The sequence below is a fragment of the Mytilus trossulus genome, chromosome 1, assembly GCF_036588685.1.
Source record: "Mytilus trossulus isolate FHL-02 chromosome 1, PNRI_Mtr1.1.1.hap1, whole genome shotgun sequence".
Lineage (NCBI taxonomy): Eukaryota > Metazoa > Mollusca > Bivalvia > Mytilida > Mytilidae > Mytilus > Mytilus trossulus.
The window spans coordinates 71,663,463-71,686,300 of record NC_086373.1 but is presented as its reverse complement, the minus strand read 5'-3'; the positions used below and the strand labels follow the sequence as shown (position 1 = coordinate 71,686,300).

Sequence of the window (22,838 nt, the reverse complement as noted above, 5' to 3'; positions counted from 1 at the left end):
TTTAGGAAGAAATGACCAAACCAGTTGTAGAACTGTCTTAATCAGTTTTGGATAGAACTGACCAAACCGGTTGTAGAACTGTCAGCAAAACTGACCAAATCCGTTATAACCGTAGAGCTGTCCGCAGAACTGACTGAATGAGTTCTAAATGTAGAATTGTCATCGGAACTGTCTAAAACTATTCTAGCCATAGAACTGACTAAACCTTTTCGAATAGTAGAACAGTTATAAAAATGACATTTTCCGTAGCGAGAAATGTTAAATCAGTGCTGTGATGAGAATTTTTTAATATATATTATATTAGTTCGTTTGACTTATTATTATTTAAGACAAAGATTTCTTAAAAAATGTTCCGTGGATAGAACTGACTTTTTATCAATTCTAAACGAAGAACTGTCAAATCAGTTATAAAATATAGGAAAAAGTGTAGATTTTCAAGTCAAAGTGTCTGATTAAGATTAAGTGTAGTAAAAACAAATAGCACATATTATATGTGCATGTAACATGGGAAAACCGAGCTTACTGATTGATATTTCAGTTATTAACAATTTATTGTCTTGTTCCGTTGCAATAAATGTATTTTGTTTGTTTGTTTAATATGTTTATTTCAATGACTTCTATGTTTAGCTCAACCAAGGTAAATGCTAGCTTATATAAGTAGTATATATATTTTTTGTGTTAAACTGATCTAGCATATAGATAATATTCAAGACCAGGAAAAAGCACAAAGCGCTAATCACAATCGAAAATAAAGTTAGCACACATGTCTTTGACATTTACAACAAAAATAGTCACATTGTACAATCACAAGTATACACTGTATGTTCAATTTAGTTCAAGTGAGTAGGCATGACACAGCATCAACAAACTGAATTGTCAGGTTTTATATTTTCTGGGGTGGTTTCCTTAGGTTGGAGAGTCTTAATAGACCACTTTCGAGTTTATCGGTCACTGGAAAAAACTCGTCAATTATACGCGCCTTTATCACCGTCATTTGTGCGTTTAGGGGCGTCGTCACTTCCTTCCAATGTTGAGCGAGTGGTTGGAAAACTATAATTCTATATTGTACGAATTATTCGGCAAATTGAATTCTCAAAATTGACAATCAATACTGCTGTCATTAGGGAATTGTCAGTAAGTACCTACAGAGCAACCATTATTTCTAGTTTATCCTACACAAAGACGATCACCAAGACGCTTGATGAACGTAAATAGTGCAGGGATACAGGCGAGCCCCTCTATCTGGTAAATGACGTCATAAAGGCGTGCATAATTGACGAGTTTTTGCCGGTGACGGATGAACTCGAAAGTGGTCTATTACCCTGTATTTTCACCTCTTCAATACAACACGTGATCGGCATGGTGCATACTGTAGTTGTTGGTATCTTGTAATGACCTCTACAGATCTAGAGCATAAAACCATCCATCTTTGACACATTGTACTAATAATTGGTTTGCTCACTCATTTCTATGGTTAATACACTAAAAGTCATATACTTTTTTGTGTAATAACTATACTTTTAAAGTCTTGTAGTACACATGACTAATAAGGATTAGAAAAAAACGTTCTTGCTTGCATCTATAATGCACTAAAAAAAATCAACATAACAACTGGGAAGTGAAATCGATATCTCACCATAAAGTTGCCACTTATTCACATTTTAAACAATTTTGTATTTTACGGTGTGTTGAGTTTTGACTACCAGTATGATCAGGAGAAAATGTAGGAGGATAAGGAATGTTATTCTCTGCCTAGCAGTACTTATCTGCATTAGCTTGCTGAGAATGAATAATTATAAAACTGTACGTATACATTTTTATATATTTTTTAAAATAGAAATAACAGCATTAACAGTATTAACCTGGGTTTCACTCTGTGAAGTATAATATTTCAATATGATTCCTACATTTTGTTTTGGTTAAAACTTATATATACCAGCATAAAACTATGCCTGAACATGATAACTATTTGTTATACATATTCTAATCAATATACCAATGAAAACACAAGGAACATCCGGATGAAATGTCTGGCTATCTAACTTTGTAATATTGCATGTACTTGATGATTATGCTATACTGTAAACTGTCTTAATACAAATATCGCATGTCATGGTAAATCAAAAGTATCATGAAATATGAGATAATCAAATGCACGACTAAAATAACAAAAGAAGCGAATGACAAACAACTGTCGTATTCCTGACGTAGTACAAACACTGTCCGAAGAAAATCTACACCAACAACTTGTATGACACATCTTGTAGGTCCGTAAAAAGGACAATAATACATATTGTTCTTACTCTTTTTGATGAAAAAAATTGATTTTATGATTTAGCGAAACATTTTAACGCAAACAGATAAAATGGTAGGGTTTAAATTTCTAAAAAAAAACACATTGTGAATGGTGCTAGCCGTCCGATGTTTTATTGATCCAAGTAAATTATAAACTTTAAAGCTGGATCTTCATTTCCAAATCAAATAGATTGAGTTTCAAAGCATTGACTCCTCCTTTTTCAAATTATTTTATCGATCGGTACCACAAGATGGATAACTCTAAATACATATAATACCTTCAAGGGTACAGTAAAACGTTGGTGCTAATTTTGGTTTTTTTTCTTAACAATTTTATTTGATTAAATATACAGCTGTTTCGAAAATATATAACGGAATGAAATTTAGATCGGCAACATTTCCTCTTATAACTTCAAATCATTTTATGCATTTACAAAAAAGTACTTCTAGTACCTCTTGGTAGTATTTGTATGCAAAATATACAAACATACATAACATCTATTTAAATTTATGTCTTCTGTTTTATTGAAACACATGGAACATTCGATTAGTATACCTTCTATTCGGATTGATTGCGGTATTTTGTCATCACATATGAATAATATAGTTATACAACTATTTAAACATTTAAATTGCTCACCATTAAAAACACAGATTACTGCATGTCCTGTGATGGACTGATGTTTAATTTCTCATGTTACTGAACTACAGTTTTGATCATCCTTTACCAAACGCTTTCTGTCTTTTCAAAACAAAACACGGTAAGTAAACATATAACCCCTTGTTAATGTGGTCGATTTATAATCATTGTATTCGAGTAATTTTACTTTTGGATTGAAACTAATTAAAAGTGAAGTGTTTTAAATTGTGCATACCCACATTGGAAATAACCAAAAGTAATTCGTATGTTTACTAATACCTTTATTAATATTTTCTCCGTTTTGAATAAATTAAATGCAGGAAAGGGTTTTATGTTAAAAGTATCTAACAAAGTAACAAGCAATCTAAATACCAATTAGCAAATCTACAGCTTACGTTTATTTAATTTTAAGAGACTTCATCGCTTTCGAAGAAAAGCGACCACTATTTGGTCATTTTGAAAGTTTTTATTTACACCTTCTTAACATTTTCGAATTTATTGTATTGACATATGAACTGATTGAAAAATATTTCATTTTAATGTAATTGTCTTTTATTCTCTGAACGGTTAATTGTTTTTTGATAGGAAGACACAAATTGGATGAATTGGTGTAGCTTTTGTTGTCCTTGAAGTACTATTTACTTGCAAAAATTAATTATGCGACCTTTAGCTATCCAATATCTTAAAGTAAGAAGAATGTTTCCCTTAAAAAAATGGACATTCATACAAAGCACTATTGTTTCTTACAGTAAGAACCGGTACAACAATAAAATAACGTCACAATAATATTTTAAATACAGTTTTATGGACACGAATAGACATTTTGAAATGCTTGAAAAGTCTAAATGCCTTAACATTATGATCAGATAGCATTGTACAACTTTAAGATTTTCTCTAATAATATGGTTTGATGAATTTCTTTCGAAGTTCTTTATACTTTTCACATACTAAAATTAATGATATTCATCTTCAATTACTTGTTTATAACACATATTACAAAGTCTCAGATGTTTCTCAATATTAAAAAATCTACCAGTTTCTATATTCTAACATTGAGCAGATATACGGTATTTACATATAAATGGTTTGTATATATAATTTATAGCCTCATCTAAATAAAATTGTAACATTTGGGGTCATATACATATCTATTCAACATACATTTTGAAGACCCTTCAAAATATGAGTTCATTTCACTATGAAAGCGTCCATTTACTCTATCTTTAAATTCAATTACAAAATAATGCACATTTTCAACATCCTGCTGTAACCATACATCCTGGAACCTATACATGTCTAGGATTTCTCTATTTAGACACGCCCAGTTATATTTGTCCTTTGGTTTGGTATTATATATCTATAGCATTTCTTCATAACAGTATTATCAGTACATAATAACTTTAATAAAACCAATATTTTAACATTCGACAATATCTTTCTATTCACATTAATTATCGTCCAAACTCACAATGAACCAAATAACTAACAGTATACACTTTCACCTAAACATAAGTTTTGATAATTTCATTTGAACTTGTTCAATATCATCACATTTGTGATTTCCCAAAACTTCACAACTATAATTCAAAATACTTGCTACATACGTTTCAAACAATGACAGCATAGTTTCAAAATTGAAACAGTCAACCTGCAATTTACTATATAAACTAAATAATACTTTACGACCTTGGTTTGCAAATGATGTTTTGGTATATGTGAAATAACCATTATATCTGAATAAAATACAAAGATGTACAAATCCATCACTCATGTCTATGGGAGCTCTATTCGAATACCATCTCTCATTTGCTTTAACTTAACCTCTGTTTCTAACTATATCATTTTTTGTTTTAAGTAATTAATAAATAAATTGTACTTAATAAATTATAATTGACATTTAAACAATAATAATCAATTATCTTTTGTAAACCTTCATTATTTTTGCTGATCAATACTGTGTCATCTGCATGCACAAGTGCATACAAGTTCAACATTTTTATCTCAGATGATTAATATACTTAACTAAAAAGCTCTATTTCCATGGCATTTACGTACAATGAGTATACAAATGGGGATAATGATTCCCCTGCATTTAACCAACATTACTATTAAAGAAATTTGAGTAAATACAATCAAACTTAACACAACATTTAAGTTTTGAGAACATAGATGTTAGTACATTTAATCATTACCAGTTACGCCTTATCTAATAAGTCGTACATTTTGTAATAGTAAAAGTTCAAAGATAAGTTAATATCAATATTAACTTAACTATTGAACTTTTACTGACTTACAAACCGTCACAAATATTAGAAAAGTACATAAAAAGCACTTGCAGAAACCTAGTTCCTCTGACCTGAACGAGTCTAAAAAATATTCAACTTAAATGATAGTTAAACAGTACTCAGACTGATATATACAATTAACAGTTACCAAATTGAAATGAAAACGGACCGATTTAATGGCATTACATCATAGAATTATTTATTTTTGATAAAACAATTTAGCATCTAAAAAATGATAGTTTTAAAAAATTAGGGGGTGAATTTATATTTTTTTAGCCATCTTTTCAAAATAACGAATTCTTATCTAATAAATCAGGCAATCAAAACCCGAACAAAATGTTTATCTTTCTTTGTTTTATCTTGCCTGACAAAACAATCATAACTCGTATTAAAACAGTAAATAAGAACCATAGTAACAAAATATTTTAAACTTTTTAATAAGCAGTCAGTTATGTGATAAACTGATGAGATTTTCATGCATGTTCATGACTTGCACATAAATTTAAAATACAATAGGTAGGTCGTACAATAAGAGATCGAGAGTGAGGTTGGGTGTGAAACTTTAAAATACCACTGGAAAATGAGGGTTTATTGACTAAGGACAGAAATTAAGACTTGAAACAGCTGGCAATATTCAGACTACTCAAATAATAAGTCCAAGAGCTTTTAATTTGACGAGAGCGTTGATCCATACAATCTACCCTGAAGTCGATCATCCATGTTAACGTGTGGTTGAAAATATCATTTCACGCATCCAATTTAGGTTAGATACCTTTAGCTCGCCTTGGAAACTGTGAGAATTCTGTGAAACTGTATTGTGTATTGTTGTACTTTATTTTTTGGTATGATATTCTGTACTACCGATCACGACCGCTCTATTGGTTGGTCTCGTGTTGGGACGTTCGCCTTGAGAGCGGAAGGTTATTTGGTCGAATCCCGAACGGATCAAACAAGGACGTTAATTCATATTCTATTTAAACGTTAAACACGTCGCATCAAAGAGTAAGAGCACAGACTGGTCGGATCAGACTCTGAAATGTGTCCGGTTCGGGTGACGTATCTTCCTGCGAACTTATATCTTGTGAATTTACACGATGAAAATAAAACGACTCAGCTTGTCAGTCGAGAAAAAAATGGGATTAATACTTTTATTAAATTTATATGTAATCGTCTTGAATATTGATTTTATTTGCCGCTGGTCGTCATCCATTATCATTATTTATTTTACCGTTTTATTATACAGTGAAGTGTTTTTATTTACTGGTTTAAATTACCGTGAACTTCTTAAATTTTTAGAGATCAAAATTAAAATATGGCAGGTGAAATTGATCAACCAAACACTGTTGATTGTTAGGATATCGTTGATGGTAAATAATATTAAATCTAATGTGCCTTTTCGATATATAATATTTGACGGAAAATATTATAAAACTAACTCAGTATAACTATAATTTAGTCATGGGTCGGTTTTGAGCTTATTATTCTATAAACGCATCTTTCTATTAAAAAAAGACCGAATGTTGCCTCTAAATAATTTTCTTTATCTGGATCTTTTGGCTGCTGTCGCATTAATGTTTACTTTTATGTCCTTTTATTCAAAACCAAATGATTTGCTTGGGTATAGAAATATTGACATATATGGACCTTTCCCGTCCCAATGTATACTCTTGCTAAATGTGGGGCTTATTGGTTATATAAATACGCAGCTTTGTCCAATCAAAATAGTAGAGGAATTTACGTTTATATCCGATGCCTGGTGCAGTGAGAATTTCACGCTATCTTTACCTTAAACAACATTAGAGGGAAATAAGATCTACGTACGAGTTGAATGATTGAAATGTGTAAACAACAAGAAAGGTCAGCTAAATATTTTCAAAAAAGTTGCATGGCTGATTTTTACAACATTTTTTGTGACTTTTGCTAGAACAATAGAAGATGAAAAATTATAGGAAAATCGATTTACAAGATAATATAAAAAAAAAATGAATCGCCTAAAACAAGTGAAAAACTAAAAAAGAGGGAAACGCATTCAATACAAGAGGAGAACAACGACACAGCATTAAAATGTAACACACACAGAAACGGACAAAATCCAAAGAGAATAACAAATATAATAGCAAAACTAAATAGAATTTGGGATAGAAAAGTACCGTGACACGTCTTATAGTAATATGAATTCACACTCAAATATAAGAGAAAACAAACGACACAACGGGAACAAAACGTTAAAATGTAACACACACAGATAAGAACTATAATATAACAACGGCCACATTCCTGACTTGGTACAGGACATTTTTAAAGAAAAAATGGTGGTTTGAACCTGGTTTTGTTACATGCCATACCTCGCACTTAAATGGCAATGTTAAATATAACATTTAAATGACAACATAATAATTCAGGACGACATTACAAATAAATAGAAGAGCATATTAGAAAAAGAAACACATGAAAAATAGCTAACAAAAGGCATCAAGACTCAGACGTGGCGCCCAAATATAAAAGTTCGAAATTAAAAATAGTTCAAAGTTGTACAGCACTGAGGATCAAAAGGTTCAAACAGGTTGTGCCAAATACGGCTAGGGTTTTCTACTTTGGATAAGAATATCCTTATTATTTAGAACAATTTATGCTATATCAAACAGTAAAATTTATCATTTGACTATAGTATTAGGTATTGACTAATTACTGAAAACAAAACCCGGATACATTACGAAGACCAACACAAAAAATATACATACTCTACTTAGTCAAGGCCTCAACGCAAAAAGTGAAAAAAGTGACGTCACATGACTGTGTTGATTAAAGACTATTAACATCCAATGGTTTCATAGTAACATTGTTATACTGTAATATTCTTTGACAATTGTTAACTCATATAACATGAAAAAACGAAAATAGAAGTGTTTATTTAATATAAATAAATGAAGAAAAAACCTGTATTTTTCTTACAGCAAGATGGTGATTGTCCTTCTGATACTCTTTCTAATACTGTGTATATATTTAACGCAGTAGCTGAAGCAAGGTCATATTGGAAATCGGTTGAACACATTGTGATAAATGTCCTTGATGGTTCTACATACCAATCCAGTTTTGAATGCTGTATATTTGGAGACAATATGTTTAGCGTTCATCGATCAGAGGCAGTTGTCAAAGACATTTTTCGGTACAGATCGATGAAGCCTGAACTCATAGCTAAAACATACAAGTGCTCAGTAAGGAGCATTACATTCAAGCCAGTACATATAGGACTTGTGGGAAATGGAAACTCTTGTGATCCATGTCTTACAGTGACATCTGTCATATATCCCGAAGTCATGTTACATGGTGCAGGTGTATGTGCGAAAATTGCTTTTAATTATCTGAACCCTTCGTATCTTATTGAATGGTTTGAATACCAGATAATGAAGGAAGTAGATACTGTTGTTGTTATGTTACAATACATAAATGATGAATCTTTGGAAGTGTTTAAGTACTACGAACAAAAAGGTTTCTTGAAAATATTGCCCTATCCAATAGAACTACCAGGAAAAACAGGTAATATCATGTATCCTTTTGTCTGTCGAAAAAGAAAAACATTTACCCTTAAATGTTTTATTAAAAGTCTGCAAACAATATGTTATCTCAAAATATTATTTATTTCATAATGGTATTATGTTTTACATAAACCAAATACAAACGTCAAATTTACACATGTTTTCAGATCATTTTAAGTCTTAACAGAAAAAAACAAGGATTTAACTGAGACCATCAAAAGTTGATAAAGGTGAGCGGTCAGTACAAAATAATTATAGTAAAAGGAAGTATGTTTAGCGATGCACTGACAATGCCGATGCAGAAATTCTCGTATTGTGTTCATGCCATTCTTTTCGTATTTGTTTCTGCCTTGAGTTTTTTTAGGAAAATTAAACGTCTTTAAATGTGTGATAATGAGATCTTAACTGATAGCAAACAAAATAAATATGAATAAACAATTTCAATGCACACACATTAAGTAAATGCCCTAAGCAGTATGCATTACCAAATGACTGCAATCGCTATAGCTTATAGCGGCGAATTGAAACAGAACAACTGGTGATATATCCAAAAAAAGAGTCCTCACAGATCTAATACAGTAATATTAGCGACAAATCAAAAGAAGGAAACAAGAATGTTGTACATGTACAGTTTATATGCGACAGTTTCAGATAAACTAATATAATTTAACACTAATATTAAACGATTTCCAAGCAAGATTGAACGTAAGTTTTTAACTTCAAATCTCGTATTCAAACAATCAAGTCAGTATTAGAGTTATATTGTATCTAAATAATAATATTGTTACACTAGTTAAATCACCATTTATATTTGATTCAAACGTTTTAAACGTTTATTTCTTTCAATTTACTAAAAACGGTATTATGTTCTTGCGATTTTTAAAACCCACTTAAGAAGTAGTCTCAACAAAAAAATGGTTTTTAACTATATTACATATCAAAAGTGTGCTTAGTCTGTCTGATATAAGCTATTGCATGTCAGTTGATACTCCTAAAAAAGTATGAAGACTGATTTTTAAATACATTAGTGACTATTTCTGATTAAACAAACGTTTCTGTAAAGACTTACTACATAAAATTGAGAATGGAAATGGGGAATGTGTCAAAGAAACAACAACCCGACCATAGATAAAAATAACAGCAGAAGGTCACCAACAGGTCTTCAATGTAGCGAGAAATTCCCGCACCCGGAGGCGTCCTTCAGCTGGCCCCTAAAAATATATACTAGTTCGGTGATAATTAACGTCATACTAATTTCCAAATTGTACACAAGAAACTTTAATTAAAATGATACAAGACTAACAAAGGCCAGAGGCTCTTGACTTGGGACAGGCGCAGAAATGCGACGGGGTTAAACATGTTTGTGAGATCTCAACCCTCCCCCTATACCTCTAGACAATGAAGAAAAGTAAACGCATAACAAGACGTACATTAAAATTAGGTTCAAGAGAAGTCCGAGTCTGTTGTCAGAACATGTAATTATAACCAACGAAAATAAACAAAATGACAATAATGCATAAATAACAACAGACTACTAGCAGTTAACTGACATGCCAGCTCCAGACTTCAATTAAACTGACTGAAAGATTATGATTTCATCATATGAACATCAGGCACAATCATTTCCTTTAGGGGTCTAGTATCATACCATCATAATATATATGAGAAGAACATAACATGTGCCATGCCAACAACTGGTTTTTGAATAAATGTGTTCAGTTCCGATGCAAAGACCCTATAAGTGAATCAAGATAAACGCAAAAATATGCAATCTTTAATGACCTGACAACAGTATCGTAACTATATTCCTCCATAATAAGTCTATTCAAAGGTTTAGTTTATGAAGTGAGTACTGACACATTTGTGCTGTATAAAGAATATTTCCATAAAATATTGGATGTGAAATACCTGAACGTATATAAAGTCTGCATTTTGAATTATATTTACGACTGTTGTCCTTATACCGATGATAAAATTTAGTAAATATTTTGACTAGTTTGTGATATCGAAAACCCTGGTGTAATAACTTTTCAGTAATACATAAACCTTTCTCTGCAGGGGTAAACAAACGGCAGAGCCAAAAATTTAAAAAAAATCATAATATAACACCGAAAAATTAACATTTAAAAAAGAGATAATATAAAAGAAAGACGGATTACAGTTAAAAGGTAGGGCCCAAAGGTTAGAGGTACATTTTAGCAACACTGGAACAATCAACAATTGGTTGCGATAGTGGGTTATAAAACAATAGTTAATCACAATTTCTTTATAATAGGCAATTTTAAGGTTACGCTTTTCAAAAACAGAAACTGCCAACGATGTTGAAATCAATTCAACAGAGGTTTACCTTGCGATCTGTGATTTATTTTAACATCACACATACGTGTTTGGAAGAGCTAAAATCTTAGTTAACATATCTCCCGTGAAAGATATACGGTCTTGTTTCAGAACCACCAATACGAAAACAAAAACGTATTATTGTTCGTCAAAATAATATCTTGCAGATGATCATAACACGTTATTCAGTCATAATTGTCATAAAATATAATATTAATCTGTCATTAGTGTCATGAAATTTATTCTGTCATTAATTTTATTAAACGTAACTCTGTCTTAAATTAGTATTCATATATTACAATTTTGTCCTTCATATTTTGTTAGGATTTTACTCTACTTGCATGTAATGCAAAACTGAGGGAAAACAAGTCATTTTCGAGATGAAAATCAAAGTTATGTGTTTTTCGGGGTAAGAACTAATGATGGATCTTAAAGCTTCTTGGAGATAATTATGTAAAAATAAGCTGAAACTTCTAACTACATTTCATTTTTTAGGCAATACCAAGCTTCTTTATAATAAAAATAATCTTTGTTGAACTGATAGATATTTAAAAAACAGATTATCAATAAAAGAGGGACGAAAGATACCAAAGGGACAGTCAAACAAGTGTGTGGTCAAAGTAAATATTTTGTTAAACATTTTATGAAAGTGAAACGAGCCAAATTGAGTTTTATCAATTTGCACGTGTTTGGTAACATCTTATTTTGTTTGAAACAATGTTGTAAGTATTTTGACATCACTAGTGACACTTAGATATCCGGAGTATGTCAATTTGTTCATTGAATAATGCATTTAACATTATTTTGAAAAGGTTCAATATTGAATAAGTTTATTGATTTGCAACTTAAAGGGTAAGGTAATTTTTCTTATCCTTTCTCCTACATCACATTATGATTTATATCTGCGTCATAATTTCTTTTTATACTTGTTTTTTTATGCTGCCTTCTATCAGAATCTATATTTGTCGTAGTGATATACTAAACATCTCATTTATTCATTCGCACTTTGCTATTCAGTTTATACTATGGTTTTAGATCGTGGATTTGAGTCAACAAATTGGCACTTCGATCAAAGCGTTCATGATGAACAGGTTGCTGTTTACACATGTCAGGCATATTTTCAAGGATATGAATTAGTTACGATTATCGATTTTGACGAATTCATTGTGCAAGATGAATTGATATCATACAAAACCATGCTAAAGGTATGTCAATTATGTTTTAAAAAGGTAAATTTACTGTGTATTTAATTCTCAGAATTTCGTTACTTGATGTAAACGTCAAACTACCTAATAATAACATTCGCTATATGCTTCATTATAGCACGCTGTTTTTGTATGTAAACAAATCAATCTCGAGTCATTATAAAAATTGACCTTCATTTTAAAATGAATTGTAACATTCATGATGACCCTTGTTTCCACACATGTAAGTGCACATGTAAATATAAGAAAAACTTGAATTTAATCCTGTTTTCATGTCAATTGAAGATATTACATCCAAAAACAATGAAAGGTTGCAATCGCATAGCAATTTGTTTTCATTTGTCGAAGGCCAATCTGTCTATCGAAAACAAGATGTTTAACGTCCAGAGACAAGTAAATTAGATTGACCAGCTATTGTAAAATTGTCTTCTTCAGAATCCTGTTACTGCAACTGCCTTTACAACTAACTCGTGTATAATTTTGAATCTGATAGACTGTTGTCTCATTGGCAATGACGTGCCTGGCGTGATTCCCATGCTTTGGAAAATAAATTTTCATTTTCGGTTGTTGAAGTATCCGGAATATTAATATATTAATCAATAATTGTATATATTTGATATTGTTTAACTCTTTGACACGAAACTGAACTTGTGCTACTGTGAATTCACTTACCTTTGTTTGGTGTGTACTAATTTTTAAGGATCAAGGAAAACTTGCATGTTCGTAAATTTATAATTTCGTGGTTTTCTCGTAGTCTGCTTACAAGCCTATGAAAAAAATAGTATTTAGTTGACTATTTAATTTCGTGGTTCATCTATAGCCACGAAAGATACGAAAATTGGTATCCAACGAATTCTATTGAATCCACAGTACACAAAATTTCCACTTCATGATACCTGCATGAAATTGGAACTCCATTGTGTAAGGTTTCTACAACACATTCAAATAAAACCATTATAGATATTTATCCAAAAACAGGTGCTTGAATGTGGCCATAAACTTTAATATGTATTCCCATGTTTCTTTTAGTTGTAAGGCATTTTTATATGAAGTTTTTCTTCCCAGTGTTACATCTGCTGCCAACATATTATCCTTTATCGTCCTTAGATAAAGAATGAACAATGATTATTTTGAGTATTGTGATATACTTCGTTTACAATGTCCATTTCGAATTCAACATTTACTGATACAACTTTTATGAGTTGTATATAAGGAACCATTCGTTTATAAAAGTACTCAAATATCTCATTTTCATTCAAATTTTGAAATACTCCTTAGTGCAGTAATTGATTTGTTAAGGAATTCGACTAAAATAACAACGCTAACGTTTCACTCGAACATGAGAAAAACATTTTTTTTTTAAATTGAGGACAACTAGGCCAAGTCTTTTCAAGCAAAGAATGGTGTCTATGTGGAAACAAAAGTTAATCATAGAGAAGATTTATGACTTTTATTAAATTTGAAGCATCGTCAAAAGAATATCTTAATTACCAGTCTATGGAAGAAGCGATTCGATAAAAACTTGTCTTATATCAACGAGTTGCATTGTGGGAAATTTCAGACGAATGTAAGCATTTGTACAAAGAAAGGCAGATTTCTCGGTATAAAGTAATGACTCTTTTCTTAAAACAGTGTGACATTTAATACGACATACGTCTGCTGTATAATTTCCATGGATTACTTTATGTAATAACAAGCAAGGTGTATCGAGTAAATAGAATTGTTGTATACATGCATCATAAATGCACGATTTATCATTTGTAGATGTACACATTCGATAAATATCACGTAGCAAATTCAGTAGAATGCAATTGAGATGAATTTAATATTTGCTAAGACAAAATCGCCTATAAGTCAAAGATACTGCTATATTTATTATAACAATGCGACTTTTTTCTTATTTCATAGTGATGTTTTTTTTAAATATCAAACATTTATGAATGCGATACTTTTCTAATAGAAATGTCATAGTTTTCTAATATAAGATGAATACGATGTCACGTCACAATACATGTCAAGAAACCCGCAATCATAATTCACAAACTTAGTTCATGACCGGCTTAATGCTTGAGGATCAATATCACTAAAATTTCGTATCTGTAACTTATCATTTTGAAAATTATGCTCGACCATATTGATAGTTGAAAGTGTGAACAACCGTTAATTATAAAAGTTACTAAACATGTATGCCATAATAATTTTGTACTTGAAAAATATCTTAGTAATACATGTACTGTATTTGTTTACCTCAACTATTGTATCTGTAATAATATTGTATGTTTCTCTGTAAACTTGTATTTAGTTTTTAGAGAATACAATATCTATCTATCTAACAACCTGTTCAGTCTACTGTTTTCAATCACATGGTTTAACAGACTAATTCTATTTGAAGTGATGATGATATGGCGGAATTTAAATGCGGTTGTAAATAGTCTACCGACTTATTAGATTCTAATATAGGTCCAGTGGTGGATCCAAAGAGACTCCCTTTTTTAGCCCAACCAATGCATTTGAATGGGGACATATGGTTGGACCCCCCTTTGTCCTGGGTTAGGAAACCCCTTTTGAAAACGGCTGGAACCACCCTTGAGGTCACACTGCTATAGCCTATCCACGTGGGTAATATCGAAATAGACAAAAAATATCATTACTTAAAAGGACAAAACAATCTTTCAAACAATCCAATCCAATACAGCTCCTAATAACAATGCATATTCAAATGGTAAAATAAATACCAGTATTCCAAACAAATTAAAATGTACAAATGCTGAGGTCCCGAACTTTCAAGATACCAACTGAGTACCTTCAGACTATAAATTGAACATCTTCAGATACAACGAAAGCAAAACTCTTGTCAAACAGAACATGTGTTTATTATAAACATAGAAAAAAATATTGACAAGGAAAACAGTTCTTTTTGGATATCAAAGACTTTTGCCGTAGGTAAATCGATATCTCTATGATCATAATCAGCTGACTGCATGGACGCTCTTTTACCTTTCGATGACAGTGAGGGCATTCCGATGTTTTGTTGCCACAGAGATTTGACTTTCAATGTTGACTAGTTACCCCCCCCCCCCAAAAATCGTATAAATACGCGAACATGAGTGCAAAAAAACAATCCGTATCTTTTTCTATATTTATGAATTTAGATCGTTCAGTGCTGTTTATTTGGTAATTTTATTGACGTAATTGTTCTTGTACCATCATAACTGTCGTTACCGTTAACACTTTAGAATTGTGGTAGTTTCTATTGCACTTTACAAAAGATTCAGCACCCAAATGACGTTTTTAGAGGACTGGAAAGCAGTTATTTATAAGGGGAAATTTTAAAGATTCAAAGATATAAGAAGAGTATGCACGAGTTCGAATGAGACAACTTTCCATCAAAGTAATATTTTGTTTCAAGTTAACTATTATAGATCAAAGAAGGGCCTTAAACACGGAGCCGTGGCTCACAGCGAACACCACGCTAAAATGAAACAACAAATATACAAGTGTTAAACCATTCAAACAGGAAAACCAACGGTCTAATTTGTATGTAAAAGAAAATTCAAAAGTACAGGTAATATTTTGCGAATCAATCTGAACGAGGACAGTCTGAATCACCTATGTCACAAGTTTGTTTCATTGTTATCAATACAGAAAGTCTTTTATGCGTGCGTTGCGAGCATATCAGATAAACATTATTTTGGACCGGTCATTGTAAAAATTGGTAAATCCTGACTGTTGTGAATGTGATATCTGTCAAGTTTTACATTTATGAATTGTGACTTGGATGGAGAGTTGTCTCTTTCGCGCTCATACCACATCTTCTTATATCTATCTTAAAGAAATGAAATTTCATAATTTTGTATTCTACAAGATTTTGAATTAGTTTTTTTTAGTTTTAAATGTATTTTAAAATGGAATGAATGTACATTTTTCCCTAAGTTATAGAGTAACAAGTTTTCTTAGTTTAATTATTTCTTTCCAGTTTTCTGTTGAAAGACCTATTGTATTTTTTATTATTATTTTCTTCCGCCTAATTTTGTTCTCGCGTATCATTTTTGTTTCGCAATATGTCGCTTAGATATATTTTATATAGTATCATACAGTTAATACGATTTTTATTTTCACCCATAGTTTACAGAAAAATTTTCTTTGTTATAATTATCTCCCCGAACACTACTTTTCTTGTCACGCCATCGTCTCCATAACCGCAAAGAAAGCGACAAATTTATTTTATCAAATTGCTCGTGATTTCCTTCGTTTGTTTTTTCTTATTTTGACCACATTATAAACACTCCATATGAGAGTTATTGCCCCTAATGCATTTGTTAGTGATATGCATTATTTCTTGTAAACCAAAATCTTTTGATTTGAGACCCCATTGGTCCAAAACAAAGTTCAAAGGTCAAGGTCATACTTTTAATTTAGATTTTGGCTTATTTTCACTTATTTTCAAAAACCGTATAAGATATCGACAAAAATTATTTCACTAAATTTTTATTTGCGACATGTCGTAACATAAAACTTTTGAGTTCAAGGGTATCTTGAACGTTAAGGGGAATTTTCTCCCCTTTTGTTTGTAAAAATACACCTATGGTGACCAAACATTATGGTTTTTTGATTTGAGGTCCTTGGTTTATGACCTTGAAATTATTCTCGAGGTCATAGCTTTATTTTAACATTCTAGATTTTGACCTTTGCTTTAACGTTATACGTATAAATGAGAAAGCCATGAGACTGTTGGCAATAGATTTCAAATCATTTAACCTTGAAAAATACAATTGGGAGTGACATTGTTTGAATCGGATGTAATTATTTTTTTAACTTGATTAGTTTAAAAGTTTATAGAACCAGATATTTTGGGAATCAGTGTCAAGTAAATATTTAAATAGTATCGGAAGTATCATTTTTAAACCGGAAGTAACAACATGTCTCCCTTATCTTTACAGATTGTATAGAAGCCATATCTTTTTAGAATAAGCGTACAATAAGATATCATTTGACGATTGTTATGACATTTAAAACTTAATTTTACTACTTTTATATTAAAATAGATGGTTTGGTGGAAAGACCTGCAATTGTTCTTAGAGAAAAACTGCTTACAATTGCTTCTTTATTGTATTTCTTCTTTTTATTTTTAAACTAGTTGTACTTATGCAGAGGCACTAATGACACTGACTAATTAACATATGTATATAACTTTCCATTTATATGTAGAAACATTCCAGCAACGCCTGCATACGGGGTACATTTATTTTCTAATTGATACGATATTCCCGGGTTTGTTTTTCCTATCACGTTTCTTTGATAAGAAGCTATTAAACCAAGAGTTCCAAATTATGAAGTTGGAATCAGCCCTTTGTAAATTGTACGGAAACTGTCATGAGAAGGTTGACTGTATTGGAATATCCGTTTCACAGATGATAGCGGATTCGTTCCTTATAGTGTAACTACTTTCCCGTTCCCTTTGGCGATATGACTTACCAAATAAGATTTATTACCAGATTGTTATAACATGAGCAACATGAAAGGTGCCACATGTAGAGCAATATCTGAAAACCCCTTACTAAATACCTGAGAACAACCCCAGTTTCTGTTGGGGTTGGTTTTCAGTCATTCCATGTTGTGTGTTTTTTACTATAGTTTGTTTGTTTGACTTTTTTTTTATTTTCGATTTTGAGTTTGAATTTCCTTATGAAATCTCTCAACCCACTTGTATAAGAGATTTGTTTAAGTAGAATGGTATATCCAACGTTCTCTTCAAATCAAAATTGAGCTCACAAATGTACATGACCGGCAAATTGACTAACATTTACTTAAATACCATTATCTTAAAGCTATCTACATTGTTAAAAGATCTCCAGACAAAATAAAATAGGAGAGACAATTGTTCTCTGCATATCGTTTGAAATTTAGATTCAAACACTTCTTCAAGTGTGTAACCATATCTACTCGAAACAGTTAAATTTTTAAATTTAAAACACAAGAAAAAATTTGACAAATATAGATTCCACACCTTCAACAAGTGCATTACGATATTTCTCTACTCGAGAAAGTAAAAATTCAATATTTCAAGGGCGAGGCTTGCCGAGCTTTTTCAATAATTAAAATTCAACTTCTGATAGTGAAGAAATATCGTAATACACGATTTGAGGAAAGTTGTGTACTTCTGATGTGACGTCAAAAAGCATGGTCGCCTTTTTTCGTGACGTAACAATAAAAAAAAATCTGAAGAACGCAAGAAATTTTAACGTCACAATTAAATTTCAATCAATTATTTGCCAAAAACAGAGTTTTCACTAGTGAGGAAAAATATTTTTTCTCACAACGATCAGAAAATGATAAAATAGCGCAAACATTAGAGGAAGGATTTTTTCACAACGATCGAGAAATGTGAAACAGCATGCAAATAAGAGAATCGATATGTTTACAGTCGAGACGGTTTCAATTTCCCATTCAAAATGTGTCACAAAAAAAACTGCATTTGAGAGTATAGCATCATCAATTGCATGATGTTAATATTTTCTCTGAAGAACTGTACATGTTATTCCTGAAGTTTGATGTATAAGTTTCAAGGGACATGACAATCTATAAAGACAGGACTGATTTGTCCTGAGATATGCATATAATTTTTTTCTTTTTACCCGAGCTTTAATTGTTTTAGAGCTATTCAACAGTATAACTGTTTTTTTAGTATGCACTAATTGCTCAACCTTTTCCATTCCAATCAATATGAATACTATGGAAGTTTCTGTAGGGTAAATTAAATCTCAGGACTATGATCTTAACAAGAAGATGCAGCACAAAAACATCTGTATATGGTATGCCTTCAATTTAAAAAATCATGATGGCTCATCGAAATTTGGAGATTGATACATTCATTGTTTTGTTAAAAGCATGTCGAGATATATATTTAGATTTTTTTTATTCAGCATTGATCGCTAAGAACTTTCGAAGATGTACGCATTGTACATATTGAAATATTCAAACGTAATTTTAAAGAAACATATGGCTGAACCAAACGAAGAGAATACACAACCGGGCACTTTCTCATATACTTTGTGACCACCTACTTTGAATTTTTTGACACATTTCATCAGAAATTGTTTTATGGTGATCTTTGGAATTTGTAACACAGGTACGATTTGTTTTCAGCGGTGACGATCATTAGCTCAATATATATTAGCGGACATATTTTGAAACTTCGAATACTAAGAATTAGCAGTTACAGTTAGCTACATGTACCTCATAATATCAGATGCAAGTTTGAAGTGGTTATAAATATTTAGAAGGTCTACAAAAATGTTCTTAACGGAAACCTTTTATATACAAAATTATTGCTTTGTTAGTATTCTATATTTTTTATTTCATTAATGCGTGTTGAAACTTTAAAAAACAAATAACACGTTAACCCTTATAATCGTTCTCTATTCGTTAAGAAGTTCAATGATTACCGTAGTGTCTATTACTTCCACTTTGTGGATGACTCAAAATTGAACAAAAGTAAACTTACTTTTGGTCCTTATTCAAAAACGTTGTCCAGGACAGAGAGGTAAGCTGGAATGAATGTAATGCATGACATTTTCTTATTCATTTATGACTATATTAAAAATCGAAAACTTATAACTTTCATATTCTTCTCCATTTCAGTCTGAACTATTGCCATTGTATCCGCTGGCTGCAGCATTTACATTCAATGTATCTTTTTTCATAACGGACTGGGGAATTTCGGGAGTAGAACCATTACTAACAAGTCGATACATTAAAAGAACTAGTCCTCGATACGAACGGTTTAAAACAATGTACATTCCAAAAAGAACTCAAGATGTGAACACACATTATGTCCATGCAAAACCTGGATACAAAAGGTATGTTTCATGAATTAAATCCGCGAACACGTTTAATGTAAGACTAAAAGAAGGGGAAGAAAGATACGATATTCAAGTTCACTAGTCTTAAACCAACTGACTATCTACTGCAAAACAAAAACAAAATTACCAACAAACAAACAGTGGTACACAAAACACAACCAACACAGAAAGCTAAATATTGAGCAATACGAACAAAAATATGGGGTGATTGAAATTGTTTGTCGAGGATAATTAAATCATAATCCACATGTTTCCTGTCTTACATGTGGTCATTATCTGAGGCAGAATAAATGTTTTATGTAATAATATGTAAAATTCAATGTTATAGATGCGTTTTCAAACACTGTGCACTGTCGTGGCGATTGTAAAAATAATCTTATAATCAGATGTAATAACATTAACGATAGCAATTTTCCTGCACCAGATGCACATTTCGACAATACATGCCATATCAGTGATGCTCGTGGCCAAAATATTTGAAATTCAAAGATTGAATAAAAGATAAAGAGCTATAATCCAAAAGGTCCAAAAAGTATAGCCAGATCCGTGAAAGGAATCAAAGCTTTGCATAAGGGAGATACACTCCTAGATTTATAATATTTTCTAATATTTTGTAACATCAAATTTTAATAACACAACAAATTCGTATTTTCATGCTAGTACTTAGTACTGGGCTGGTGATACCCCAGGGGACTAACAGTCCACCAGCAGAGGCATCTACCCACTGGTAGTAATAACATGATGGATCTTAGTTAATAATTCTTAATAGAATTAGCGCGAATAAATGAATAAGATAGACATATTTAACTGACTAAGAGTTTATCATTGCAAGGGACATTTCAGTTTTCGTTATGAAATCGAAAACGTTGACATCGACATCATAAACAAACGATTATTCGGATAAAAAGTAATCGCTTTGCAGAGAGAACATTTTCGACATGTAGAGAGAAGATTTTTGTTATTGACAACTTACAAGTTTATAAATAAAAAAAACATACCAGTTATCAAATTCATGGTTAACAACATCGAATATACATTGACGACTCATGTTATGTTTGGTGCGACACAAGAAGTAAGAGTTGGATATTGCAATCGTAAATTTAACCATGGCTTTATGAAGATGGCAATGTTATAGGAATCCCAATTCCTTGTAATAATTATAATTTATTTTGTTCATTATGCTGTTTTTTTTCTTTTCAGAATTCTCCTAACATCCCACAATGTTGTTTTACATCACTATAGAAAATGTCCACATGATAGGAAGTGGATATATTGCATGTATTTAACTCCAACTATAGATAAGAAGATGTTTAAATTGATGTCAAATTTGCTCGTGAATGTAAATGCCGTAAAAAATCTAATTGGTATCCTATGATGTTTAGTATGCAGAAGGGCTATTAATGAATTCGTTGGTTAACTGTTTAAAATTATGCCTATAAATTTGAACATTGCAAATAATATATGAGGGTTTCGTATTAACATTTGTCGTATATATTGAAATAATACCGAAGAATCTTTCACATCGACTCGATTCTTTTTTTTTTACATTGCAAAAGAGACATGAAGTAAAAATAAAAGGACTTCTGGAATGAGGGATCCTTTGACTCTGTGTCAGTAATAAAAATACTAATATATAAATAAAAGCATTCCCACCTTTTGTAAAAAAAAAGAGTCAAAATGCTAAAGGAAAATCTTTATATATTTATCGCAACCTTTATCACACACCTACTTATTTTTTTTTTATTTTTTTTTTTACATTAACTCCGTTGTAATTTATGCAAGCTTCTTTAGAATTTTCCCTCCTCAAAATGGGTCCTAAAATTCGGGCAAGACGCATTTTGAAAATTCTCTAAAAACGGTATTATCAAGATGCTTGATTTCTTGATTGACAACATATTTGTTACGTTCAGATGACGTGTTTTTCAACAGACTGTCGGCATCCCAATGGGAACAAACTGCGCCCCTCTACTTGCTGACTTGTTTCTATATTATAATGAGGCTGACTTCATGCAGGAACTTCTAAAGAAGAAATATAAGAAGTTAGCAATACCCTTTAATTCTACTTTCCGCTATATAGATGACGTTCTTTCACTAAACCATTCATAATTTGGTGACTATGTGGAACGCATCTATCCCATCGAATTGGAGATAAAGGATACTACAGATACAGTTAAGTTGGCTTCATATCTTGACTTACATCTAGAAATTGACAATGAGGGTCGGTTGAACACAAAAATTTACGACAACAGAGATGATTTCAGCTTTCCCATTGTGAACTTTCCATTTCTGAGTAGCAACGTTCCAGCAGCACCTGCATACGGGGTATATATCTTCCAATTGATACGATATTCCCGTGCTTGCATTTTTTATCATGACTTTCTTGATAGAGGGATACTCCTCACTAGGAAGCTATTAAACCAAGAGTTCCAATTAGTGAAGTTGAAATCATCCCTTCGTAAATTTTACGGACGCCATCACGAGTTGGTTCACCGTTAAGGAAGTACCGTTTCACAAATTATATCGGATATGTTCCTTACGTCGTAACTACAACCCCCTTCCCTTTCATGAATTTGACCTACCGAATTACACTATTTACCGGATTTGTAATCACATAGGCAACACGACGGGTGCCGCATGTGGAGCAGGATCTGCTTACCCTTCCGGAGCACCTGAGATCA

At 31.6% G+C, this 22,838-nt stretch overlaps 1 protein-coding gene across 1 annotated transcript; it reads left to right on the top strand.

The window, feature by feature from the left end:
• The first annotated feature begins 400 nt into the window (after positions 1 to 400).
• LOC134684094 (uncharacterized) lies at positions 401 to 21,932 on the top strand. The gene is made up of 5 exons (XM_063543377.1): positions 401 to 1,803; positions 8,175 to 8,757; positions 12,129 to 12,298; positions 19,940 to 20,157; positions 21,361 to 21,932. Exons 1-5 carry the CDS (start codon positions 1,708 to 1,710, stop codon positions 21,533 to 21,535), a joined length of 1,242 nt encoding a protein of 413 aa, XP_063399447.1. The 5' UTR covers positions 401 to 1,707; the 3' UTR covers positions 21,536 to 21,932.
• Positions 21,933 to 22,838: the final 906 nt, after the last annotated feature.